The following is a 27,675-nucleotide window of genomic DNA, read 5'->3' on the forward strand; positions in this document are numbered from 1 at the left end:
ACCTTCTGAGGATTGGTTTTATTGTAATTTGGTTTTGTTTGTTTTGTTTTGTCTTTAGCATTTGTGGTTTTACCCGGCAGAGATTGAGTGTAGTGAGAAGAAAATTCCTGGGGTGGCTGTGGTGCTGTCCAACGCTTGGGTGCTGACAGATCTGTGTCACTGTGTAGGGGCTGTCTTGAGATCAGCAATTCTTCTGGCCCTGGGACCTGTGGTTCTCAATTTTGGGAGGAAGTGAGAGAGGAGAATGACTGCATGCCCTGTTTGTTATCTCTTGGAGCTTCTGGAGCCATAGCCTGCTTCGTCTGTGGGGAAAGGAATAAAGTTCGCTCACTTGGTTGGCACCTCCTCTGTTTCTTATGAGATCCACAGGCTCCTGAAGACCAGTTAATGATTAGAAAAAGCGATTGATTATTAGTTTTTCTATCATCCACTTAATGGACATTAAAGCCTAACTATGTGCCAGATAACCAAAACAGGGTTCCCGCCCTCAAGGAGTCCAGTCTAACCAGGAAGACCAACCTTGAGCCCATGCCAGCAGTTACTGTGGGAGAGCTGTCTTGGTCAGCTTGGGTTGCCATGACAAGATGCCTTAGACTGGAGGGCTTAAACAACTGGAATTTATTTTCTCACAGTTCTGGAGACTGGAAGTCCCAGATCAAGGTCCAGCAGGGTTCAGTTTTGGGTGAGGACGCTTCCTGGCTTGCAGATGGCCACTTTCTTTCTGTGTCCACACATGACCTTTCCTCTGAGCAGGTGGGGTTGCGGGGTAAAGAGAGAGAGAGAAGAGACTCCATGGTGGACACTGATCCTTATCAGTTGAGCGCCCCACCCTTATGACCTCATTTTACCTTAATTACACCACACTGGGTACACTCCTGAAGGCCCTGTTTCCAAATACGGTCACACTGAGGGTTAGGGCTTCAACGTATGAAGTTTGGGGGCAGAGTTCAGTCCATAGGAGGAACTTGAAGAAAACTGTAGCGACACAGGTGAGGGTGTGCTCATCTTGTCTGGGGAAAGATGGGGCAGCAGGAGGCTCAGCAATGACTCTTGGTCTGGATTTTGAGCGTGTGGGTCGTTTGCTATGTAATCTGTGTCCAGCTCCAACTTGGGGGCTCTGGTGACCCAGCAGTGCCCAGCAGCCAACAAGAGATGATTGTCCTATGTGAAAAGGGGAGGTCTCTACATCACAGCTTCCTGTCAGCCACAGTTTTATTCAGTGATATGTCCTTATGCCTCTGATATCATTTTTACATTTGTTAGCAGCTTTTCTTGATGGTAGGGTATGCCATAGGTTTCTGATGTCATTCAGGTCTCACTGCCACAGCCTTTATATGCCTCTTGTAAAGGTGATTATTTCGAAGATTCATTACCTGTCAAATTCAGAAGAGAATAGTTACTGTACTTGACGTGGCTCAGGAAATAAGCATACATGTTCCTCTGCAGCAGTGGGGTGTGTAGAATGAGTCGTGGGCTTGCCCAAAAGGCGCATCTCTACCTCTATGGTTTCTGTCTTGCAGATAGCCCTGGTGGACAGCAGGCTCTGTGAGCAATGAGTGCTGTCCTGTCATGGATAGTATTGTGTTGAGGGTCCCTCCCTGTGGACTGTGTATTCTCAGAAGGAGGAAATGTCCCAGAGGCTTTGGGAAATGAACCACCTCTTGCTTTATACTTCTGTCGCATTTGGTTTGCATTCCTTCTCTGGCATCTGGCCTTTTGGGCCCTGATCAAGGCTTTTCAGGGCCAGATGATGAGATTCTTCAAAGTAGGGAGTGAGTCACATTCATCTCTTTTCTAACCTCACTTGTCCTCCCATGATGACTGCAGTGTCCCAGGAGGGACCATTTTGGCGTGAACTAGTATGAGTGTGGTGTAGTGAAAATAAGAGTGTCCTTCTGCTGACACTCGTCTTCCCAGTGGAGTTCCATCTCTGCAGCACACTGCCTGAGTCCCTGGCTCTTTTCCTGGCCTTGGTGTGAGCCACATAGTGGTCAAAGTGGAGTCCCAGCCCACACCCTCAGGAAAGTGGGGGCGAGGCCTTGGGCAGGGGGGATGCTCAGGGCGTTTGCACTGACAGAGTAGAGTTATTTTCCCATCTCCAGGACCAACAATTCTGGCTTTAGAAATGAGGAAAAAGTGGTGATATTGTCTTGGGTCAAAATGAAAACCCTCTTCCTTTCTATGATCGCTCCACTTGGCAAGTTGGTTTTCTGTTTCCTCAACAAGTGGTCCGAGGAGACACCTATGATGTTTAGTGCTGTGGACAGCACTTGAAGCTGCTTTGCTCCCTGTTTGCTCCCTTCCCCCTTCCCTGCAGAGACTCTGTTCAGAGGAGGATTTGTGAGATAAACTATGGGTTTACAAACGTCGAGAACAGCTGCTCAGCCAGCCCCTTGTCTCCTGCGCTGCTGCAGTCACTGTGCTGTAACTCTCTGCCAAGGAGGGTGGAGTGTCTGCGTCTCCTCTGTGAGCTCCCACAAAGTGAGCATTTCCCTAACTGGTATGATAAAGGCAGTTCGTTACAGATTTTGACTGTTGCTGCATCCTACCTCCCTTAGAACCAGCACATTCATCTCTTCTCTGTGCATGACTGCTGAGAGAATGCAAACTTGGTTTCTCTGTCATCTGAGCATCTTTCAAAAGCATTCCGCCCATCTGTGAATTATTCCCTGACTCTTCAATGAGGGCAGTGTTACAGGTCCTCTGCCGGCAGGAGGGAGCAGTCCAACAAAATCTGAAGACCTGAGACTTTCAGAAGCTGTGACGATCAGACTAGGAAGACACAAAACATTGCGAGCTGGAAGGATGTCTTAATAAGCTTTTAGATGTGATTTGGCCAGTGTTGGCAGAGGAAGCTCAAGGGAAAAAGGCAGGAAGCATTGTAACGTAAATCACTGCAGACCCACTGGGCGTGACAGCCCTAGGAAGCTAATGATCTCTCCAGGGAAGAATTGACTGCAACAGAACACGATGTGTAGAACGGGGAGGACAGACCCCCGGATGTGAGTACAGTCTCTCTTCAACACAGGGTTTGGAGCAGTAGGAGCAAAGCTAATTGTTGTAACTGAAGGTGCTCCCTAACCACCAGTCCTGGGTGCCTGTGGACCATCTCTGGGTGGGTTGTGCATAATGCCTGGCTGGGACTTTTGTTTGCATGTCTCTTCCAGAATATTTTACCTATTTTGAGACTGAATGCAGTGGCTTTGGGATATTGGTATCAGGAGACTTTGTTGTAAAGCCTCAAGAAATCAGCAAAAGCAAACCTCTTAGACCTTTTTCTATAAAAAGAAAACCGATCGCATCACAGACCAAGCAGCTGTGTGGCCCTCTGGCATCAGTGATGAGAGACAAAAGCGTTGGCAAATTGGAGCGCAATGGAAATGGGGCAGTGGGCTGGGCGGAAGCCGAGAAATCTTTCTCAGGAAGGTAAATCCCTTTCTGGATGCTCACTGCATATTTATGATCATGCATTTATTTCATTTCTGCTTAAAGAACTGGCAGCGTGTTTGCATTTAAGGTTTTTCTCCAGATTGTTGTGAAAGTGAGCATCGTGACAAAGAGTGATGTGATTAATAGACTTAGGGCAGAAGAAATTCCTCTCCGCCAGCCATGGGAAGTGTCTTGAATGGCAGCTGAGCTACTTGGAAGAGAAGGCTCAGATTTAATGAAGGAATGGGGCTGCTAAACTTGGGTAGCCAACAGGTTGGCAGTGCAGTTTAACTCGTGGATTGTAGACTTTCCCCTCCCATTCTATTCCTCTCCCCTCCCCACTCATTGTTGGGGGTCCTCTATGCCTCTTTATCGTAAACCTCTCCTCCTAGCCTACCTCCACCTGGCCTGATTTGTCAGCTCAGAGGTGTTAGATGAGAAGCTGAGTATCCCTCACTCCAGAAGGATGGGGATTGTTGTTGTAGGTGGGAGGTAAGGATACCAAGGATTTAGGGGAGTCATCATGAGGAAGGTGGAGAGGAAGCTGAGCTGGGCCTGCACCCCCACCCAAGGCTGGAGGTGCAGAAAGGAAGCAGAACAGGAGGCTCAGCCACTTTGATTTCTTCCCACCCACCCTGTGTGTAAATGCAACGGGAAGTCCTAGCAACGAGGCTGTTACTGGATTTAAATTGAGAATGAACTTGAGAGACCCCAGAACAAAAGAGATGGCGCTAGCAGCAGACTAGGAACTGGTAACCTGGGATTCTGTTCCTGATTTTGCAGGCAGTTTTCTGTGCCACGCAGGTAGGGGGAGTATCCAGAATCCCAGGGGCAACCTATCCTGGAAGCGGCCCCATGCCTCCGGTGGGCTGTGTGCTAGCCGTGGTTGCGGGGGTGGGGTGGGATGGGGAGTGGAGAGCATTTCATTCTTATGTAGCTGTAAATGAAAAGCAAAAACAAAACAGGACAAAAACAAAAACAACATTTCTGCTTGGCCAACATTTTCTCACAACTGTACAGTTTTTCTGTCTTTAAAAAAACAAGGAATAGTAATGTGCTGGACTTGTAAAGGGCTGTTTACCAAAGGTAATTATGTAAACGAGGCTATCTCAGTAGCTTGAAGCCATGGCAATAAGTGGCTTTCCTCTGGGTGTCTGAGAGGCTGCATTTATTGCGTGGGACAGGAGGGAGGGAGGGGAGGGGCTGTCAGTTACTACAGGCTGGCAGACCGTGCATCTGTTGCTAGGGAGACCAGACAGCACTGCTGGTCTGGAGCTCGTGACCTCAGCTGATGGGCTGCGCTGAGGTTGCAGCAAGGAGATTTCTGTCCCCAGGAGCTAAGCTGTGGAGTGAAATGAGTGAAATTTTAGCCATAATAATATTTGTATGAACTGGGCCATTGTACTTGAAACAGTCAAATGCCCGTTGCAGGAAAGCTTGGGCATGGGAGGGTGGCGGGTTCGGTGCACAGAGTGCACAGAGGTAACAAATGAGTAAATGAAAGAGAAGAATGTGGTTGTGGGAGGGAGAGCATTCAGGAAGCGGTGGCCAATAGTCTGTATTTCCTGCCATCTGAGTCTGGAGTGCTTTTGCAGAACGGGGCAAATAGAGCAGAAGCTCAGTTTGTTGGTTTGGAGGTACTATGATTACCTGAATAAAGAGAGACAAGGTGTCCTCTGTTTACAAAAACAAACCACTTCCAAACTGTGGAACAGTCTGGAAAACAGAGCCCAAATTAGACTTTCACCGTGACCCTGGAAATTTCCAAAGGCGTTTCCGACTCTGTCTCTCTTTTTTGTTTCAACTTCATTTTTTCATTGGCTCATTCATTCAGCAAAGATTTCTGGTGCATCCCGTAGATCTCTGACCGCGGCTAACGGAGGAGTGCTCGGCTTTGCAACAGCATCCCTTCTCCAGGTTTGTTGTGCTTCTGATGAGCCTGGTAATCAGAGCAGGATGAGTTTGTGAGGGTTCCTTCTCTCTTCCCCTGCTATTCTTTACCCACATTTTGGGCAAGAGATGGACAACAGTGTGAGAATTTGATAATTCACAATTTGTGGGGAATAAGAATTATCTTTCTGAAGTTATAATATTCACGTTTGGCCAATAGTTTCACAGAATAAAATACCATCTTTAATCCTCACCACAGTCCTATTGTTTTACGTCTGAGCATTTAACCCTAGCCTCCCAGAGCAGGTGGTGAAGTGGCCTGCCTGGAAGTCATGGTGAATGAGAGTTAAGAGTGGGGTCCAGTCCAGACCTGTCCCAGTCATATCATGGCCAATTCCTTAATCTTTGGAGATTGAAAGGAGCATTGGGTTTGCCTGGAAGCAACTGAAAAACACATATCTTTCGGGCCTTCAGAATTAGAATATGTGGTAGGGTCAGAGATGAAGAATAGGGTTCCTTTCGCACAGCGTTTTCTTTCCATTTGCATGTGTTGGTATTTTTAGTAAGTGCGTTCAAAAAGCAGAGAAGCCCTCACTTCCTTTTGGCCTGGCAGGAGTGGATTAGATCCTTGAGCATTCCTCCTTCTGCCCAAAGAACCCTTCACCTTTGACATAATTACCAGTGGCTTTAGTTGCTCTAATGGTGGCCCAGGAAGGAGTCAGTCTTTAAAATTCTGTTCATTTGGCCATTTGGTGGAAAGGAGAGCTTAAGTTTACTACTAGTTACTATCTCAGACCACTGCTCTGAGTCGGGGCTTAGTGTCCCTGTAGGTGGTTTTAATAGGCCATTTATTTCCCTCCTGTTAAGCAAGAAAGCCACGGGACTAGCCCCTCCTAGTACAGTTGGCAGTGCACACTGTCAGTGTTTCTCCAGCATCCATCTTGTTCCAAGGTGGGTTGTTCCAGGAGTAATTGAAACCGGGAAGTGGCTCAGGCCTGCACCGAGCTCTCCATCTGTTCCAGACTCAGAAAACTGCACTGTTTACAGTGAGAAAAGGATGAAGGAAGAAAACTGAAGTAAATGCTGGGAGAAAACCCCAAGGGTTTAACCCACTCCTCTGGGTCTCTGTGGGGTGTGCTCCATGGGCTCCTAACCCGCCAGGGGAATTGGCATGTTAGCTGTGGTGGGCCCACAAAACATGATCCAGTAGGCGCTTTGTGATTGTACACAGTAGTTACCTGCTGAAGGCGGGTCTGGAAACCAGGTGATATTTACGGGATTAGCTATATCAGGCCTCTGCTACTCAGATCGGAAATGCAGCGCAGACCTCGTAGTTCTGGCTCCGTCCTCTGGAGAATGACCGTGAGGGGAAGAAAGAAGGGAGGTTGGCACATTCTGCTGCTTTCCACTGGGCTTTCAGGGGCTTTGCTGTGCAGAGTGTGCTTCCCGCTCGTCCTGTCTCCCCCAGCGCCCCTCCCCTGCAATGAGCAATCAGCAGAATGCCCTAAAACCAGAGAGAAGAGGTGGGGACTGTCCTGTGTGCTGAGTGGTGCTGATGGCAGCTTTGTTTTGCACTCCCTAGGTCCCGAAGATGGCTTGGTAACAAAGGCACCTTCCAATGATCGGGAGCATCTTTCCCCGGGGGTGCCTGCCCGGGCCAGTGGCGTCTTGTTGAGCTGAAGGAATTTGTCTACTGCTTTCCCGAAAACCTCTCTCTCTCCTAATTCATGAGCCAGCAGGATGCGGTTGCCGCGCTTTCAGAACGCCTTCTCATAGCCGCGTACAAAGGCCAAGTGGAGAATGTGGTTCAGCTCATCAACAAGGGCGCCAAGGTAGCGGTTACCAAGGTAACAAGAGGCAAAAACACTCTAGCCGTTCCCTGGGAAAAAGCCTAACTCTTAACCATTGTCCACAGAACTGTTGTGTTTGGTTCGCAGCTTTCAAAGAACTGGCTTTTTTTCTATTGATAGAAGTTTGGGGAGAAGGAAGGAGGATTCAAAATGCTTTCCTTGCTGTCTTTCAAATAGAGTAATTTGTAATTAGCATTGGACAGTCTTTAAAAACCACGTTGTGCCCTTTTTCATCTACTTCTTTAGCCAGATGGACAAGAGATCTCTCTGGAGATGATGGGGCACAAAAACTTGTTGGGTAGAGTGTTGTGTGATAATCACATTACACAGGCCTCCGGGGGAGGCAGACCAGCTTGTGGATGGGGCAGCCCCTCCGCTGTGCAGAACCTCATTGTCTCCATCTGTACAGTGATGGACTTGGACCAGATGACTGCCAGGACCTCTTTGGGCTTTGATTTTCTCTGGGTCAGTGAAGGTGTGTGGTAAGGACTTTGCTTACCCGTCACCAACAGGTAACACCATGGTAGACGAGAGAATTTGCTGGCCAAAGGGCGGTTATGTGGCAAAGCCGAGGAAAGGCAGGCTCTGCACAGTTCGGTGACAAGTTTAAATACAGAGACGAAATAATGCTGATGACAAACACTTTTGAGCACTTAGTATTGCTCTAAGTGCCTCACAGGCCTCTAGAAGAGGTTCTCTTTTCATCCCCAGTTTAGAGACAAGAAACTGAGGCACAGAGAGATTTAAGTAACTTGCCTCACTAAAGTCCCTTAGTTGCTGAGTGGCAGAACTGCAACTGGTACTCAGGGAGACTAGCTCCAAAGCCCACCCTCCCAGCCACCCCAGAGAGAGCCAGTTTAATTTTCAAATAGGTAACATCTGTTTACCTCTGACCTCCTAAGGCAAAGATTGGCCAGCTCCCATTTCACTTGCTCGTATGGAGTCTCTATATGTCATGCTTCTGATGTATCGTCCTTTTTCCAGCACCACCCGGCAGTTAACTTGATCCTGACACTGTCTTCACAGGTTAAGGGCTCAGTCCCACAAGACTGCCCTCCGCTCCTCCTTCAGACCCCAAACGCCAATCCAGTTGTCACCTGTGCTTCTGACCAACTGACTATAAATCGGAGATTCTCACGACCCGCTTCTTGGGCTTGATTAATTTGCTAGAGCAGCTCACAGAACTCAGGAAAACATTTTACTTACTAGATTACTGGTTTATTATAAAAGTATGTAACTCGGGAACAGCCAGATGGAAGAGATACATAGGGCAAGGTATGGGGGAAGGGGCACAGAGCTGGGAGGTGCCAGCCTCCCAGCACCTCCGTGTGGTCACCAACCCAGAGTTCTCTAAACCCTGTCCTTTGGGTTTTTATGGAAGCTTACTTACAAGGACTTGATTGACCAAATCATTGACCATTGATGATTGATTCAACCTTCAGCCTCTCTCCCCTCCCTGGAGGTCAGGGGAGTAGACTGAAAATTCCAACCCTCTAATCATGGTTGGTTTCCCTGGCAACAGCCCCCATCCTTAGTGGCTTTCCAAAAGTTACCTCATTAACATAAACTCAGGTGTGGTTGGAAGGGGTTTGTTATGAATACTCCTTTTGCCATTATGGCTCTGCTGCTACTTCAGGAAGTGATGACAAAAGCCCAACTGTTATAACAAAAGGTGCTCCCATTGCTTTTATCACTTAGTAAATTCCAAGGGTTTTGGGAGCTGTAAGCCAGGAATGGAGACTTAAGAGCAAATATGTGTTTCTTCTTATAAAGCGCAATATCACAGTGCTGGTCTCTAGAGAGACAGAAAATCTTGGGCTACTCAGAGGTCATCCACTGACCTAAGAGCACTCTACACATCCGTGGTGAGCAGGTTGTACGGAAGCTGGGGTTAAAGGAGCTTGAATTCAGGCCTCCTGTGATCTACCCACAGCTCTTCACAGATGGGAGAAGGTGTGTGAACTCTAGTTAGGGCGCTTGCTCACTCTTCTTAACTCTGCTGTTTCCTAATTGTGCAAGTTGCTTACCTTCGTTGTGCCTCAGTTTCCTTTTCTGTCAAAGGGGGGTAATAACACCAACCTTTCTTGATTGTTATAATAATAACTTATTAAAGCAATTAGCTTATAGTCTGCAAGTTCTCTTTTGTAAACAGACTTCATCATTTGCTTTTTTGAAAACAGCTTTATTGAGGTATAACTTACATGCCAAGAAAGTCAGCTATTTTAAGTGTTCAATTCCATGATTTTTAATGTATTTACAGAGTTGTGCAACCATCACCATGTTCTAATTTTAGAACATTTCCATTGCCCCGGTAAGAAACATCATATTTGTTAGCTGTCATTCCCCATTCCCACCCCCAGTTCCTGGCAACCATTAATCTACTTTCTGTCTCTATCTATTTCTCCTCTCTGGACATTTCATATAAATGGAATCATACGTTACGTGGTCTTTTGTGCCTGGCTTTTTTGCGTAGCCTAATCTTGTCAAGCTTCCTCTCTGTTGTAGCACGCATCCATACTTCCTTCTCTTTTATTGCGGAATAGTATCCCACTGTATGGATAGACCACATTTTGTTTATCCAGTCATCACTTGATGGATATTTTGGGTTGTTTCCATTTGGAACCATCATGAATAATGCTGCTGTAAACATTTGTATACAGTTTTTGTGTGGACATACGTTTTCATTTCTCTCGGGTAGATACCTAGGAGTGGAATTGCTGGGTCACACAGTAAATCCATGTTTAATATTTTAAGGAACTGCCAAGGTTTTGTTTACATCATTTGCTTTTGGTTAGTCATGTTTATCAAAGTGATGCATGCACGTAGGAGCTTTAAAAGTGTAGGTTCAAATACTGCTAGAGGGATTTTTTTTTTTTTTAGATTGGCACTTGAGCTAACAACTGTTGTCAATCTGCTTTATTTTTCCTGCCTTTTCTCCCCAAATCCCCCCAGTACATAGTTGTATATTTTAGTTGTGGATCCTTCTAGTTGTGACATGTGGAACGCCGCCTCAGCATGACCTGACAAGCAGTGCCATGTCCATGCCCAGGATCCGAACCTGCAAAGCCCTGGGCTGCCAAACTTAACCACTCGGCCACGGGGCCGGCCCCTGCTAGAAGGATTTTAACAAAAGCAGCTGCCCCCTGGACCACCCCCAATTTGCTCCCCTGGAGAAAATACTCATTTATCTCCATATTTCTAATGAGTATGCATATACTACTAATCTGATTAATCAGTTTAGTTTTTAATTTAAAAACAATGTAGATATTATTTTAATTTTTGTGTTGCATATACACGTAAGTTAAAGCATCAGTATTTTTACTGTTTGCTTTCCATTTCTGATTCTCCACAGGCAGCTACTTTCAACTCTGTTGGTATATTCTTTTAGTGTTTACATCCTTAAAAGACATCTTGATATTGCTAAATCTTGATTTTTCCATGGTATGCATTATCTGTTGACTTAACTATGTGAAAACTGATGATTTAAGATTTGCATTCTTTCTGTCTCCTGCTCTCTCACACGTGCATTTCTACCTCCTGCAGTCCAGTTATGTCGTAACTTGGATGACATCAGATTCACTCTTTCCATATTTTAACCAATTTATGCCATTCCTAGCTGAGCCGTGTAGTATGTACTATCATTATGTTTCCTTTTTTGTAATAATTTGTTTACCCTGGTTTAATAATTGTCTTGTGTTTGTTTCTTTGGTTTTGTCTCTACCTATCACCAATCATCCCCAGCTGTGTAGTCTTCCTGGCTGGTCAGAATGTTATGTAGTCTCTCCATTGATTCCCCTTGAAGAGGTACCCTGGAGCCCCGCCCCTGCTTCAGTCTGGACTGGTGGCTCTCAGAGCCTTATGACAGCTCTCTGGGGGTCTCTCATTACTCGTCCTAGAGATTCCTCTTACCACTTTAATATATGTTGATTTTTCATTTTCTAGACCCAGTGTCTTTCTCTTTCTTGGTTCACTCCCTTGTTTTGATGTTGTACACTTTCTAGTACAGCACTGTCCAACAGAACTTTCTGTGATGGTGAAATGTTCTGTATCCATGCTAACAGGGTAGCAGCACATGGCAATTGAGTACTTGAAATGTGGCTAATGAGACTGAGAAACTGAATTTTAAATTTAATTTTAATTAAAATTTAAATGCCTCATGTAGTTGTTGGCTAGCATATTAGATAGCACAGCTCAGATGTCTTCCTGAGAATAAGTGCATGGGAGAGATTGATCAATTTTAGACATAATCTATTGCTCCTCTCTCTCCCCCGCATTCTCCCAATCTAGTTATGGCACAACTTTTGAGCAGATCCGTAATTAGTGTGATTATGTAAATGCTGTTCATTGGTGAGCCAAGAATTGTACTTTAATTACATTTCCATTTTTTTGTATAACTTGCTCTTTTTCCTAGAGTTGATAATTGCCTTGATTTTTCATTTCTTTAGTTTGATTCAAACTTACTGTTGAATGTTTCCTCTACCCTTCAACCACTGTGTAAAACAGTTCTTAGCACAGTTTTCCATAATTAAACCTATTGTGTATTTATCAGTTTTCTTCTTTTCCTGGAGATATCCCTTCTGGAATCATCCATCCTTTGGTTTCAGTTTTTTTTGGTGGGGAAGATTGGTCCTGAGCTGACATCTGTTGCCAATCTTCCTGTTTTTGCTTGAGGAAGATTGTCGCTGAGCTAACGTCTGTGCCAGTCTTCCTCTATTCTGTATGTAGGATGCCGCCACAGCATGGCTTAATGAGTGATGTAGGTCCACGCCCAGGATCCGAGCCTGTGAACCCCAGACCCCAAAGCAGAGCCTGCGAACTTAACCACTATGCCGCCGGCCCAGCCCCAGTTTCAGTTTTATCTGGGTTGCTGTCTAGTTCTGCTATGTGGAGTCATCCTGAGAATTCCTGTCACCTCTGCCCCATGTTAGATCCTCTCTTTGCCTGACCCATGCCACCCTCACTTTGGTGGTACATGGTCTCTGGTAGCTTCCTAAGAAAGGGGAGATGGGAGAGAAATGTTTTGAGAGTCTGCATGTCTGAAGAGTCTTTATTCTACCTTCTCACTTAATTGACAATTTGGTGTAGAAACCTAATGTGAGAATTATTTTGCCTCAGAACTTTGAAGGCAATATTTTATTGTCTTTGAGCTTACAGGGTCACTGTTGGGAAACTCAGCTTATAGATTCTTCCCGCAACTGCCTCCTGAAAGGCCTTTTGCGTTCACTCTTAAAAGACATTGGGTTGATTTCTATTACATTTAGAATCTATGTAAGCTCTTACTTTAAACCAATTAAACAGAGCTCTTAATTTTGGCCATACCATCTGGAGGTAAAATCACACATATATAACACATATAGACACACAGACACAGAGTTTCCACAGCTATTGTTTTAAAAATTACTGCCGTGAATCAGGTACATTAATACAAAGCTCACCAGTTATGAATCCAAATGTTTTAAGCCTTTTTACCAATATTTGTGGAGAAGACACTCAAGATGCTAGATTTTGGCGAGGGTGCTCTTATGACCATTTTTCCTTTTCCCCTTTTTTTTTCCTGTCAGTCCTGGGAGTTAACTACATCATAACAGCAGAGAAACCACTCAAGTTTTCTCCCAAATGGACTTTCTGGGGCAGAAACCATCCAATTGAAAGCGTTTCCAACTAGTTAAAATGCACCCGAGGAGTGAGTCTCTGGGGATGCTTGGGGCATTCCCCACGGCAGCAAAGGCGGTATCCAACTGACTGTGGCCAGAGAAGGGGTTCAGAGCCTGACTGTAGGCATCAACATACTTAGAAGATTTAGTCCAGGGCCAGCCCAGTGGCGCATCACTTAAGTTTGCACGTTCCGCTTTGGCGACCCGAGGTTAGCTGGTTTGGATCCTGGGTGCAGACATAGCACCCCTTGGCAAGCCATGCTGTGGTAGGCATCCCACATATAAAGTAGAGGAAGATGGGCATGGATGTTAGCTCAGGGCCAGTCTTCCTCAGCAAAAAGAGGAAGATTGGCAGCAGATGTTAGCTCAGGGCTAATCTTCCTCAAAAAAAAAATATTTAGTCAAGTCCCATTCAGCCCATGCACTTAGTCCCTGAGCCAGCACAAGGCGAGCCAGGGAAGCAGGAGGCAAACACCTGGAGCTGGCCGGGGGCGCTGGCTGAGGGCTGGGGCTCCCAGTGCCCGGGATTGAGAGTTAAGTACAGAAGGTCCAGGTTCTGCTCAGGTCCGATAGCAAGGGGTGATGGGGGCGTCTTCCTGCCTTGCGTCCTTTGTATATCTTTCCTATTATGCCTGGCAGTAACAGGTGCCTGGTGAATTGTCCTAAAGATAAAAGAATAGAGAAAAACAGTTAAGAATTTTCTGCCGGTTGGGGGACATTCAACCCAATTGCCTCCTGGAGCCGTTCTCCCAAGAAGGGGTTCCCATACTCAACCAAAGGTTGGAGTTTGGTACTTTCCTTGAACCGGAGTCCCGGTTGGGACTTTGCCACAGTTCAGAGTGTGGTCAAGAGCCATAGGGTGGGATCCCAATCCAGCCTTAGGAAAAGAAACCTGCCATGGGAGTCTTGGAGATTGGCAACCGTCCTAATGACTTAAGTGGTTGACCCGTGCCCATGTAAGATTTATATATTAGAGATAGAGATAGGAAGGAATGGAGTAATTCGTTCTTCATCACCCTCATGCTTAAGGTACTGATTCTCTTCAGGCTGAATGCCGTCGTTTGCCCCATAGAGTAGCCATGGGCAGCAAACGTGGATTCATAGAGCTGTCCAAGAAGGTTCCCGATGGAAAAGTGAATTTAGATCCATCCTTGAAAAAGAGGAAGGCACAGGGAAGACTAGGACTTCAGCTCACAAGCCAGTGAAGCAAGCGGGCTCAACAAGCCGAGGAGGTGGAAGAAAGACTTTTCTTGGACTCTCAAGGTCTGGTAGTAGTGCTCCTTTCTTCAGAGAATAACGTGGGATCAGGGCCCATGGGCAGTGAAGAGCTGCAAACATGGAGACAGGACTCGTGGGCAGGACTTTATCAATAGGTCTTGGTCTTATAATATTGGGTAGGGAAGTATGCCTAGCCAGACATTTTGAAACATACTCAGGCAAAGTTGATATAACCTTTTTATATAAAATCAGCTCAAGCATTCTAACCTTTATAATCTTATCAACACTTATAATTTTATATTTGCATCAATTCAGCCGTAACCTGAGTCAGGGCCTTAAGGATAGTCATTTTTTTGCATATGTCTCCTTTTTTAATTTGGCCTTTTCATGGGTACCAATAAAAATTATGATGAGAGCTCTCACAATTTTTTCCCCCCAATTTAGAAATTTTCCCGATTTAAATGGTCCATCGTCTCGCCACATTGAAGAGTAGGATCTTAACAGTGACTCAACCAATAAGCTTATCCAGAAAGTTCACTCGCAGAAATAGTTTAAGAAAGTAAAGGCCTTCATTGCACAGCAAGCAACAAAGGTTGAGACGACAAAGGCCCCTTATGAAATCCATTGGATCCCCTTATGGCAAACTCCCCTGAGATTTGACACAGCCGGATAAAGAGAGTGTCCCAGAACCCCAGTCTACTTGACTGGCCGCCAAGATGCGTGCCGGTACATGCATCCTCTGATGGCAGAGACAAGAGAGGTCACAAAACCAAGCTCTCAAGACACAGAACAAGACAAAAGGCCCAGACAACAGGCTTATAGAGATGCCAGTGTCTCATGACAAACAACAAAAAAAGACAGAGACAAGGAAAAGTACTATCTCTGGGAGGAAGAAGATCTACAACCAATGAGTACTCAACCAAATCCTAGAGTTGCTGAATCCAAGAAGCTAGCCTCACCCAAATTTTCTCCTGCTAATCTAAATTTAGAAAAGCAAAAAAAAAACCCCTCACCACTCTTGCTTCCATTGGACCCCACAGGCAGAGATCCGGGAGACTGACGTGGTAAGAACTCTCACCTCTTGCCGGCTTTCGTCACGGGTCCAGGATCTCTTGGCTGCAGCAGTCCAGGAGTGAGCAGTGTCCAGCCAGTGAAATTTTATCCCATCCAAGTCGCCAAACTGTAGGGGAGGAAGACATTTCCTCTACCTGCTCTGGGTTCTTCTGGCTGGAAAACGAATTAAATTGACATGAGACAGAATAACAGGAGAAAATTAAACAAAGCTTTATAACATGTATACATGGGAGAGGCTCAGGAAAACTGAGCAACTCGCCAAAATGGCAGAAGCTCTCCCCTTAAATACCACCCTCAGCTAAAGACACAGGAGGATGTTGGGGGTGGGGGGAGTCAGTTATGGGAGATTACCAGAAAAGCACCGTAAACAAGGGTAAGGTTATTATGCAGATTTAAGTCCTTGCTTTCTGCATTGGTAAGAGTTTCTAGAGATAAGGTCATTCCCCCTTTCTTCCTCGTACAGAGAGGGAGACACCTTTACAGATGGAGATTGCCTTTACAAATGTAAATGTCTCTTACAAAGGGTAAGTAAATTCTACTTTTCAGAGTTTCTTTCCTGTCTGCAGTTTTTAAAAGTAATCAATCCAAAATAATCCTCATGCCAAAGAGACATATCTTGGGGTGGCCAATTCCAGTCCCCTACAAATGTTTAGCAGCATCTCTGACCTCTACCCATTCGATGCCAGTAATACTCCCTCATCCGTAGTTCTGACAACCGAAAATGTTCCCAGACACTGCCAAACATCCTCCATGGATGGAGATGGGGGTGGGCAAAATCGCCCCTGGCTGAAAACCACTAGGTAGGCAAATTTTTTCACTTCATGAGCCTCAATTGCCTCACAAAACTTAGAGGGCTTCCATAAGGACTAAGTGTGATAATACATGTATTATGTAAATATTATGTAAAGTCCCATGGGGACTGATGTTGTTGAGTGTAAATAGCTTACATTTAGATAGTGCTTACTAGGTGTCAGGTGCTCTTGTAAGAGCTCTGCAATGAGTAGACCTCGTAAACCTCACCACAACTCTGCTATCCTCATTACACAAATGGGGAAGCCAAGGCCAGGAGAGGTTAGGTAACCCACCCAAAGCTTCAGTTAAATGTCGGAGCTGGGAGTCAACCCCTGGCTCTCTGGTCCCAGAGTCCTTGCTTTTAACCACCATGTTTCAGCTGTTTTTAAAAAGATTTTATTTTTCCTTTTTCTCCCCAAAGCACCCCCGGTACATGGTTGTGTATTTTTAGTTGTGGGTCCTTCTAGTTGTGGCGTGTGGGATGCCTCCTCGGCATGGCCTGACGAGTGGTGCCATGTCTGCTCCCAGGATCCAAACCGGTGAAACCCTGGGCTGCCGAAGCGGAGCGTGAACTTAATCACTCGGCCCGGGGCTGGCCCCATCAGCTTTGTGATTCAGAACTTTGAACGATGAACTTCCCAAGCTGCTTCTTATTAGAGCATCTTCCTTGGCATCTTAGACGTAGTAGACATAATCTGCAAGTGTTTTCCTGCCTGGGACTCCAATGCCCAGGGACTTTAATAAAGCAATATCCCAATGATGGTACTGTACATGTGTGTAACATTTTACACTCTTCAAATTATTGTCACACATGTGTTTCTCATCCCAGAACCCTGTGTGATATAGGTATATATAAACAGATTTTCCTTTTAGAGTTGCGAAGACATAGAGACCCCCACAGAGAAGTGACTGGTAGTAGCTAGGGAGCCCCAGAGCTGGGACCAGACCAGGATCTCTGGCCCCCATGCAGATGTCCTCTGTCATACCAGGGGCCTCGGGTGAGGCAGCCTCTTCTGTCCTTATGGGGTTTTACTTAGTAGCTAATAGGTTAGGATACCTTAGCCACCAAGCAGGGGGGAAGTTACACAGGACGAGTCATCAGAGGCAGTGGGGTTGGGAGCTGGGCATGGGTGTAGAAACTACACGTAAGAATTTGAAATTAATATTTTCAGAGAGGGGCTCACTGAGAACTCTGATTTTCCGTTTGCATAAATTTCATATTTAGACCAATTATTTTTCATGTTGTATTGACCAGCACATTTTCAGTGAGAACATGTAATCTGACAGGGATACTGGGTATCCTGAGAAGTCCGACATATCTGTGGAGGAAGTTGTCTGAGACAGTCACTCAGGATCTCCCAGTGGCTTGGCTCCTGACTCCCTCACTTCTCTGCTATTGCTCTCACCAAAGTCACTCATTATTTCACTTGTCCAGCAAATATTGATTGATCACCTGCTTTATGCTACTGAACAAGACAGAAAAAACGTCTTGGCCCTCATGGAGCCTGTGTTCTGTTGGGGGGACTGACTAGAGTTTGCGTGTTGCTCGCCCTCCCCTCCCTGAAGCTCCCCTTGGCTCCCCAGTGCTCTTTCTCCTGGTTTTCCTCTCCACCGGTGCCTCCTCCATCTCCTTTTCTCTTTCCGCCTCTAAAGCCGGCTTTCCTCAGGGCACTCAGCCCTCATCTGCTCTCACTCTCGACGCCTACCTTGACTTTACTAGCTCTGGCTGCTCACCACGTCTCCCTGTCTGGCTCACCTCTGTTTCCTGATGCACATGGTGAGCTGCCTTCATGGGCATCTTTATCTGAATGATCCACGGGCTACTTCACAGGTACTTCTAATCTAAATGCCCGAGATGGACCCTGCATGCTCCCCCTTGAAATGTAGTCCTCTTCCCGTGGTCTCTTTAGTAATAAATGCACCCCCGTTTGCACAGTCCCTCAAGCAGAAGCCCAAAGCCATCCTTCATTCTTTTGGTTCCTTCACTTCCCTCCATTTGCACATCCTCTCAGTGACGCAGTGCAGCTCAACCTGCCTCCTAATTTTTTCTCTGCTCCTTGCCTTTTTAGTTACCCCCATGGACATTTGATACTAACACAGAAAAATGGCATTTTGCTTTGCAAGAAAGCCTTGATTTTATAAGAATCAAGCCTTGGTTCCATATGAACATATTCTTTCTACAGTAACCTCCCATTTTAGTTAAATATCTTCACATATACCTTAATTTTGTTAGCTCAGTACCAGTAGGTGTTTTGTCATCTGGATAAACCTCTGCACTGCTCCTTAATGCCAAGCGTTGACCATATAGCTAGTACTGAGAGCGTCTAGAAATCTGCAGACAGAGTGTCTTTGCATAGAAGTTTTAGGGAGTTGGTCCTTGGGATGTTCCACCACAGGTCTTGTTTTCCCCAAAGGTAACCAGACAAAAGTTATTTGATGCAACTTTAGTTAAGGAGAAAAATATAGTTTTGGGGCTGGCCCTGTGGCTTAGTGGTTAAGTTTGGCATACTCTGCTTTGGTGGCCCGGGTTCATTTCCTGGGCGTTGGACCTATACCACTTGTCTGCGGCCATGCTGTGGTGGCAACCCAAATACAAAATAAAGGAAGATTGGCACAGAAGTTAGCTCAGGGTGAATCTTCCCCAAGCAAAAAGAAAAAAAAAAAAGAGGAAGATTGGCAATAGATGTTACCTCAGAGTGAATCTTCCTCAGCAAAAAAATAAAAATAAAAAAGTGTAGTTTCATTCGTAAAATTGATGTTTGTCAAATATCTAGCATGAAACCCCTACCCTTGAGCATTGACATAGGGATTTAGATGATCAAGAAGTTAAGAACATGGCCTCAAGGAGCTTGTTCATGGAGAGTGAGCCCCCTAGAGTTCACTGAAGAGTGGGCAGGCAGAAAACTCAGGAGGTGGCAACATGGTGGGTACATTGTGGAGGTAGGAAGGAGGGGAGGGAGGCAAGAAAGAAAAGGAGAACTAAGACCATATACAAACTTACACAGTATCATGGATATCTAATTTATGTAAATTTACATTTTTGCACATATTTATGCACAAAGAAATTGGGTGAGTTAGAACTTATATTGACCAGTTACAGCCATTGATAAATGAAAAAGGCAAGTAGCTAGTGACAGGTGCAATATGATGTATTTTGGCTAAAAAACAAATCTGCTCTCTGCAAACATATGCTTGTGTTTGTGTGAGTAAGGAGAACCCTGGGACACATGAGACCACTGAATTGGTTACCTGGTGGGGAATGCGATTAGCTTTGCTTTTATAGATCTTCCCATTACTGTTCCACTTATTAAAATGAGCGTATGTTACTTTAGTAATTTGCCAAACATAAAATCAAGTTTAAAAATATGTGTGGAGTGCCTGCACCAGCACTGGGCCAGCGCTCCGCATGTACCACCTCGTGGAAATCCTCTCACAGCTCTGGGATGCCTGTGCTCTTCCTCTGTGATACCAGTTAGGACAGCGAGGTGCTCAGCAGGAAGTGACTTGACCAAGGCTAATGAAATGGTAGGTAGTAGACCTGGGCGGGAGCCAGCCCTGCCTGGCTCTGAGGCCCACACTTAGCACAGCGTCTAAGCAGTCCCTGCTCCTTCCAGCGCAATCCCGCCACCCCTTCCAGGGCCCCCCCCACCCTCCCCAGTGCACACAGAGAAAGAGGCTGTCCTGTGGGAGGGGCTTAAGCCAAAGGGGCTTTTCTCCCTTCCCTTCCTCCCTTACCACAAGCACACCATTCCCACAGTTTTGTGGCAACTTTAGAAATTCTGACTAAGACAGTGTAGTGTAGGGTGTGAACATGGATGCAGGAGCCAGATTGCCCTGGGTTCAAATGCCACCGAATTTACTAGCTCAGTGATCTTGGGGAAGTTACTTAATCTTTCTGTGCCTCGTATTGTCACCTCTAAAATGAAGATTAAATAATAGTACTACCTCATTAGGTTGTTTAAGGACTAATGAAATCAGTATATGCAAAGTACTTTAAACAGTGCTCAGCACATCAGAAGTGTCGGATGTGGTAGCCTTATGAGGAGAACTTGACAATGCACCAGTGATCTTCTTATGGTCTCAGAGCTGTAGTCTGAGTACTAGGCAGGGAGTCCTGAGCAGAGGGCACAGGCCATTCAGTGTCCTTATCTGAAAAACAAGGATAGTCTCAACTTGTGGGATTGCCTTGAAGATTAAATGAGATGATGAGTATTTAGCACAGTGTCCAGCATTTAATCAGTGCCCACTATAGGCTTTCTTGGTAGAAGTTGAGAAGCTAATTCTAAATTTATATGAAAATGCAATGAATCTAGCATAGCTAAAGCAATTTTGAAAAACAAAGTTGGAGGACTCTTGCTACTTGATTTCCAGACTTACTATACAACTACGGTGATCAAGACAGGGTGGTATTGGTGTTAAGTTAGGCAATCAGATCAAGAGAACTGAATAGGGAGTCCAGAAATAGACCTACACACCTGCGGTCAGGTGTGATTTTTTTTCGTTTTTCTCCCCGAAACCCCCCAGTATATAGCTGTATATTTTAGTTGGGGGTCCTTCTAGTTGTGGGATGTGGGATGCCACCTCAGCGTGGCTTGATGAGGGGTACCATGTCCTCACCCAGGATCAGAACTGGCGAAACCCTGGGCCGCTGAAGCGGAGCGTGCGAACTTAACCGGCCATGGGGCCAGCCCCCGGTCAGGTGTGATTTTTGACAATGGTGCCAAGGCAATTCAGTAGGGAAAGAATAGCCTTTTCAACAAATGGTGCTGGAACAGTTGGATATCTGTATGCAAAAAAAGTGAATGTATCGTACCACATATAGATATTGACTCAAAGTGAATCATAGACCTAAATGTAGGAACTAAAACTATAAAAATTCTGGAAGAAAATAGGATAAAATCTTTGGGATCTTGTGTGACGGTTAATTTTACATTTTAACTTGGCTACACCACAATACCCAGATATTTGGTCAAACATTATTCTAGATGCTTCTGTGAAGGTGTTTTTTATGTGAGATTAACATTTTTTTTTAAGATTTTATTTTTCCTTTTTCTCCCCAAAGCCCCCTGGTACATAGTTGTGTATTTTTAGTTGTGTGTCCTTCTAGTTGTGGCATGTGGGACGCTGCCTCAGCGTGGCCTGATGAGCAGTGCCATGTCTGTGCCCAGGATTTGAACCAGGGAAACCCTGGGCCACCAAAGCAGAGTGCTGGAACTTAACCACTCTGCCAGGGGCCAGCCCCAGTGGAATTAACATTTAAATCAGTAGACTTCGAGTCAGGCAGGTTATCCTCCTTAATGTGGATGGGCCTCATCCAATCCGCTGAAGGCCTTAAGAGAAAAAAAACTAACCTCTTCTGAGGAAGAGAGCATTCTGCCTCCAGGCGGCCTTCTGGCTCCAGCAGAAACATCAGCCCTTCCCTAGGTCTCCAGCCTGCCAGCCCACCTGCAGGGTTTAGATTTGCCAAGCCTCCATAATTGGCCTGAGTCAGTTCCTTAAAGTAACCCCTCCAACCGCTGCATTGATAAACAGATTGGGGAATGCCATTCAGCAATTGAAAGGAATGAGCTACCGATAGAGGAAACAACATGGATTAATCTCAAAAGCATTAAGCATTTGAAGCCAGACGCAAACGACCACATACAATACGATTCTATTTATGTGACATTCTAGAAGAGTCAAAACTATAGGAACAGAACATTGATAAGTGATTGCTTGGGGTCAGGGATGGAAAGGGATTGACCAAAAAGAAGCAAGAGGGAATTTGGGGTGGGGGCACAATGAAAATCTATATCTCGCTTGTGGTGGTGGCTATATGATTTTATACATTTATCCAAACACATCAAACCAACTACTTTAAAGGGGTGAGTTTTATTAAATGTAAATTACACTTTCAGAAACTTGATTTTTAAAAATAGCTGTTCTAAATATAATAATTGTTATAGATGAGGAGCAAGCTTAAGGAGGCTCAGTAACTTTGTTCTAATTTTTACCGAGCAAGAGAGCCTGATGCCCAGTGCACGTAAAAAGCTAATACTGTGGCACTGGCTTTTTAAAAAAGAAATAGCTTTATTGTGAGGTCAACCAGTGAGGAGACAGGAGGCAAGGCTCTCCAATCTGTCTCTCTGATCCAGGGTTTGGGGCGAAATTTAAGAGGTTAGGGGAACAGGCTGGTACGCGGAAACGCTGGCCGGGCAGGTTGAACAGTTGTGGTAAGGTGTGGAAAGCGGCTTTCCCACCACATCTCCCTAGACAGTGGACCCCTCGCTGCTGGAGACAGTCCAGTCTTTGAGTTCCAGTCGTGTTCCAGTCCTTTGTTTCTGTGGGGAGAGAATCTTTGGTTCCGGGTGTTATTTCAGGTCAAAATTTTCTCCTCTGTGCGTGCTCCAGCTACATGACTTGCAGTTGGCTCTCTGACCCTGAAAACCACTTTAACATTCTGTTGTTGCTACGATGGGGTCAGTTTGAACGGGTCCTGTGGTTCCATGGTCATTTATAGGTTGGTTGTCGCTCCTGTGGAACTTTCTCTTCCTGTTGTCTCCCCATACTAGTGAATGACTATGCACCAATAAGTATAACTTTTAAAAAGAAACGCAAAGGGTTTTATTGTAGTAAAGTAACTTTCCCAGGCCTGACTTTTGATAGCATTTGCGGAAATAAAGAGCAGGAGGGGCTGGTAGGTGTTTAATGGCAGCCGCTCCCCAGAGAAGGCCGGGGATGGGCAGGTGATGTGCATTCACAGTGTCACGAAAGGCAGCAGGAGCAGCTCTGCAGTGGCTCCCTCCTGCTGCTGCTGCCTGGGCCTCTTGCTCTTAAATGTGTGTCCCCTTTGGGCAAAACCTCCCGGAGGGGTCTGCGAGGCTGGCTTCCCAGGGCAGAGGGGAGCAGTGGAAACCAAGGATCTTTTTGGTTGTTGTTCATTGGCTTTGTTTTTGATTCTGTGGGTGTGTGTTTAATATTAGAACTTACTGGAATGGTGGTGGTCTGAACTCGTGTTTGCCAGCCTGTTGGTTTGTATCCTTTAGGTGGGCGATGGGAGAAATAGGTACTTGGGAGATTGCTGGTCAGGTGAAAATGTTCACTTGAGAGAATGTGTTGTATGTAGCATGCTTCTTCCAGAAGGTTCCATGCGCTTGTTTAAAAAGATATAAAAAAAGGTCAAATTTTTGAGCAGGTAATCCATTCACACAGTTCTAAGAAAGTACAAAAGGTTGGTCAGTCCTCCTCCCAGTCTCCCAGCTACTCATCATCTCCCTCCCTGAAGGCAGCCTGTGTTACCTTGCTCCTTGCATTTTTTCCTGAGATATTTCATGCATATATGTACAAATAGATGTGTCTCTGTGTTTCCCTACACATTGCTTTTGTAAAAATTGTAGGATACTGTGCATATCCTTCTTCACTTTGCTTTATTCAATGAACCATAATTGGCTTAACGAGTCCCCTGTTGATGGACATTTAGATTATGTTAATCTTCTGCTCTTACAAATTATTCTGCAGTGACTAATCTTCTTCTGAGATCTTATTGCGCAGGGTGGTTATATCTGTGGGACAGAGTTCTCCAAGTGGCACTGCTGGGCCAGGGCATGAGTGCCCTTGTAATTTTGAAAGCTAGAGCCGAATCGCTCTGCACAGAGGTTGTGCCAATGTGCACGCCACCAGCAGAGTGAGAGAGGCTCTGAGGACTGACCCTGAAGCACGCTGTGACCAGTGGTCAGCTGGGCTCTCCCTTCCTGACAGGTCCTGCCTCCCTCTTCTGGCCCCTCACCTTCTGAACTCATCCTGTTTTTCTAGCATTCTCTCCAGGAGCTCTGTGCTGTGGTTAATTTGGCCTATGTTTAGCCTTTGTTCCTCTCTACTTCAGCATGCCTTCCGTAGAATTTTCTCTTCTTCAACTGCTCTTGATTGTGTCTCGGGCCAGCCGCCTGGGAGTGAGGGAGAAAAGCATGGGAGAGAAGTGGCAGGGTGTCCACACCTCTCCTGTCCTCTCCACACGCTCCGAGGGGCCCCGAGGGTGCGTACAGTCAGATGTCAGGGCAGACAGAAAGTCTGCTTTGTTCTACGATAGCTGGAAGCATCGCCCTGTGGGAAGAAACCTCTACTGGGAAAACTTAGGCATTTGTAGTTTACCATCGGAAATCATCGAGGAAACTTGACATATGGTGGTGATTCTGACAAAATGAACACGTATTTAACTAATTAATTAATGAGGGAACCAGTAGTATGTTACAACTGGTTTCAAGGAGAATTCAGAGAATTACAAATATGTAGGCCATCAGGAAAGCGGAAATAAATTTGCTTATTAGATGTAAAACTGGCCAGTATACACGGAATCTCTGCTGGACACAACTTATTTGCATCACCTGCAGTGTTCTACGACTTGGAGCTGGAAAGCAGCTCAAAGAAAGGAAGGTAAACAGAAGATAACCCGGAAGTGCACTGTACACGAGACAGAGCAGCTAGTCATCTCTCTCTCTCTCACTCATTTTGTTTTATTTTAAAATTTCTTTTGTTTCTGCTTTTTAAAATTATGGTAAAAATATGTAACACAAAATTTACCATTTAACCATGTTTAAGTGTACAGTGTACATTCTCATTTTTGTGTAACCAGCAGCCCCATCCATCTCCAGAACTCTTTCCGTCTTCCAAAACTGAAACTCTGTAGCCATCAAACACTCTCTTGCCATTTCCTCCTCCCCCTGGTCCCTGGCAACCACCGTTCAACTTTCCCTCTGTGAGAATCTGTCCCCCATTTAAAAGTCTGTCCCACGTTTTCCTTAGCAGGAGTTGAGGCGGTGGATCACGTTTACCCCGTCTGTGCCCACGGCCAGCTTGTGAGGCACCTTGAGCCTTGGTTTCCTGTCTGTAAAATCGGCGTAACGCCTTCCCCAGGGAGTTGTGAGGATTAGACAGGTGATCCATGCGGAGTGCGGAGTGCAGTGTAATCAGGATGTAGAAAGAGCTCCATGGGTGGTAGTTACTATCATCATAATTACTGTTTTCTCACTTGAGTCCTCAGAGGCACAGAAGTTCTTTTAGGTCAGTGGTTCTCAGAGTTGACTGCACCTGTGATCCCCTGGAGAGCCTTGGAAAACGCTGATGCGCAGCTCCCACACCCAGAGGTTCTGGTTTTGTTGGTCTCGGGTGTGGCTTGGGCTTGGGGTCTTTCAGAGCTCCAGGTGACTCTAACGAGCAGAGCAGCCCGGTGGAGAAGCATTCCCTGCTCCGGGTATTTCTCCCTGAGGTCCCAGAGCCGTGCGTGTGGGGTGGAACAACACTCTCTGTGAGCACTGGGCCGGGTTGTGGTTACACACCTCGAAGTCACGGTTCTCTTTGTAGAACACAATGAAATATTGATATTCTCAATGCCATAAGTCAAACTAGAAACACGTTTCCTAGCAGGAAATACGTCTCGAGTACAGGAAGGCAAATGCATGCTGTGAATTGTGTGGCTTGCCTGTGAAACAATGCATGGAAAGTTATTGGGTCAATACGAGGAGCGCCTCAGTGGTGTTGACGTATAACGATGAGGGTGTTAATTAGGCAGGCAGCACAGTGACTTGTGTTTCCAGCAAAGGCAGGGAGGCGCCTCCAGGAGACGCTCTTTGGAGGAAGGAAAGGTGGCTCTCAGATGGAGAGGGACAATGTGAGAACTGGTATGGTGGGTCACACATGAGCCCCTGCTTGGTCCTGTGGGGAGACGTGCTGTAATTGAGGGGAGCGAGCCTTAAAACTTGGCATGGACCCTCAACACTGGCTCAAGCATCTTAGGAGAGGCTGTTGAGGCTGCTGCAGGAACGGGAGTGCCGGAGTTGGCCCTGAGTCTCTTAGCCGCTCTCTCCTCTCCTCGCTGCCTCTGAGGAATTCTCTGGAGTGGTGCCATGCTCTGCAGGGCCCTTCTCTTTCCCCCTTGGCTTGTTTACAGTGGTGTTGAGTGGGGTGAAGGCAGGCCCTGTTTGCCCTCCACCTCTTTCCCCAGCTCTGGGCAGGCCCGGTGGGTGTGTTAGTCCAGAGGCCCATCGAGCACCTGGGTGTTCAGTGTGCAAGTCGTCCACCGTTCCCCGTCCGTGTGGTCTGTTTGTGCAGTCTGCACCCCGTCGCCCCAGCAGGCTGCACCTAAGATTGAAGCCTCTGACTGCACAACTGAGTATTTTATAACCCAGATTAATGTGCCCGTAAAACCCTGTACAGTCATATATTTAATAGGTCCTCACCGCTCCGCAGGAGACATTGTAATGTCATGGCACAGCTGGGTGTCAGCATTTTAAAATCCTCCCTAAATACCTGTGTTTTTCCTGCATGAAGTGCACTGGAGGATTACTGGTTTCCAGGCCATAATTGACCTGTTGTAAGTCATCACCTAGTCCACGTCCTGGGACTGCTAGAAAATGAGGGAGCCAAGGAGGAAAGGGGCTTTAGAGGCTGCTGAGGTGCCCCCCGGGCCTCTGCTTGGATGGCAGTGCAGGTGGTCTGTTGGTGAATTCTCTGAGTCCCTTATTCTCTTCTTTCTCTTTTCTGTCTCTTAAGCTCCTAAGACTTAGGTTTCTGAAAATAAAGTAAGCCGGAAACTTATTTGGAGACTGAAAATTCTTTTGCAGCAGGCCTGTTGGTTTGTTTCCTATGAGAATTGGCTGTTGTATGTTTAGGTTGTTGTAAACCAAGGACCTAGGGTAGGTGGGTGAGTAGGTGGCGGCCGTGCCTGGTCTTCGTTTAGCCCATGTTTCCATCAAATCGAACCGTATATAAAGAATTATACACCATGAGCAAGTGAAGTTTATCCCAGAGCTGGTTCCACATCTATCACTGTAATCCCCGTATCAACAGATATCTTCGTGTGCCCAGGCTGCTGTAACGTAGTACCTAGACTGGGCGGCTTAGCAGCAGACGTTTGTTGCCCACAGTTCTGTAGATTGGAAGTCCGGGATCAAGCTGCCTGCAGATTCAGTTCCCGTGAGGACCGGCTTCCTGGCTTACAGTCACCTTCTCACTGTGTGCTCGCTTGATGCAGAGAGCGAGCTCTGGTCTCTCATCCTCTATTTATAAGGACTAACCCCATCTTGGAGGCCCCATATTCACGACCTTATTTAACCCTAATTACCTCCCAAAGGCCCTATCTCCAAATACTATCGCATTAGGGGTTGGAGCTTCAACATATGAATTTTGGGGGATACAAACATTTAGTCCATAACAAGCTAAACAAGAAAAATTATGTGATCATATCAAACAGATGCAGAAAAAGCATTTGACAAAAGTCAGCATCCATTCATGGTTAAAAAAAACACCTCTCAGCAAACTAGAAATTGAAGAGAACTTTCTCAACATGATAAAGAGCATCTGCAAAAAACCTGCAGCTAACACCACACTTAGTGGTGGAACACTGAACACTTCCTCTAAGATAAGGAACGAGGGAAGGATGTCTGTCCTTCCACACTTACTTAATAAAGTGCTGCAAAGTCTAGCCACTGCAACAAGGCAAGAGGGAGAAAGAAAAAGCCTACAGATTGGGAAAGAAGAGATAACACTATCCCTATTTGCAGATGACATGATTGTCTACGTAGAAAATACTAAGGAATCTACAAAAAAATTTCTAAAACTAATAAAAGAGTTCAGCAAACTTGCAGGATCAACACACAAAAATCAGTTGCATTGCTATTTACTATGAACATGTGGAAATGGAAATTAAAACAAAATACCCTTTATAGTCATCCCAAAGGAAATTAAATACTTGGGTATAAATTTGATAAAACATGTACAAGATCTGAAAAATTACA

The 27,675-nt window shown here is 45.8% G+C and overlaps 1 protein-coding gene across 50 annotated transcripts in view; it reads left to right on the top strand.

The window, feature by feature from the left end:
- ANKRD6 (ankyrin repeat domain 6) overlaps window positions 1–27,675 on the top strand; it is a 181,678-nt gene that overhangs the window by 108,247 nt on the left and 45,756 nt on the right. For 30 of the 50 annotated variants that reach the window (XM_070633606.1, XM_070556673.1, XM_070633602.1 and 27 more), the window contains one exon: window positions 6,902–7,166. In XM_070633606.1, coding sequence (XP_070489707.1) covers window positions 7,047–7,166 — 120 coding nt within the window. In that variant the 5' untranslated portion in view covers window positions 6,902–7,046. Of the gene's footprint in view, window positions 1–2,328; window positions 3,427–5,288; window positions 5,347–6,901; window positions 7,167–27,675 lie in introns of those variants that run through there. The other 20 variants (XM_070633605.1, XM_070633611.1, XM_070633627.1 and 17 more) reach the window with 7 other exon arrangements.

This window comes from Equus przewalskii, chromosome 9, assembly GCF_037783145.1.
Source record: "Equus przewalskii isolate Varuska chromosome 9, EquPr2, whole genome shotgun sequence".
NCBI lineage: Eukaryota > Metazoa > Chordata > Mammalia > Perissodactyla > Equidae > Equus > Equus przewalskii.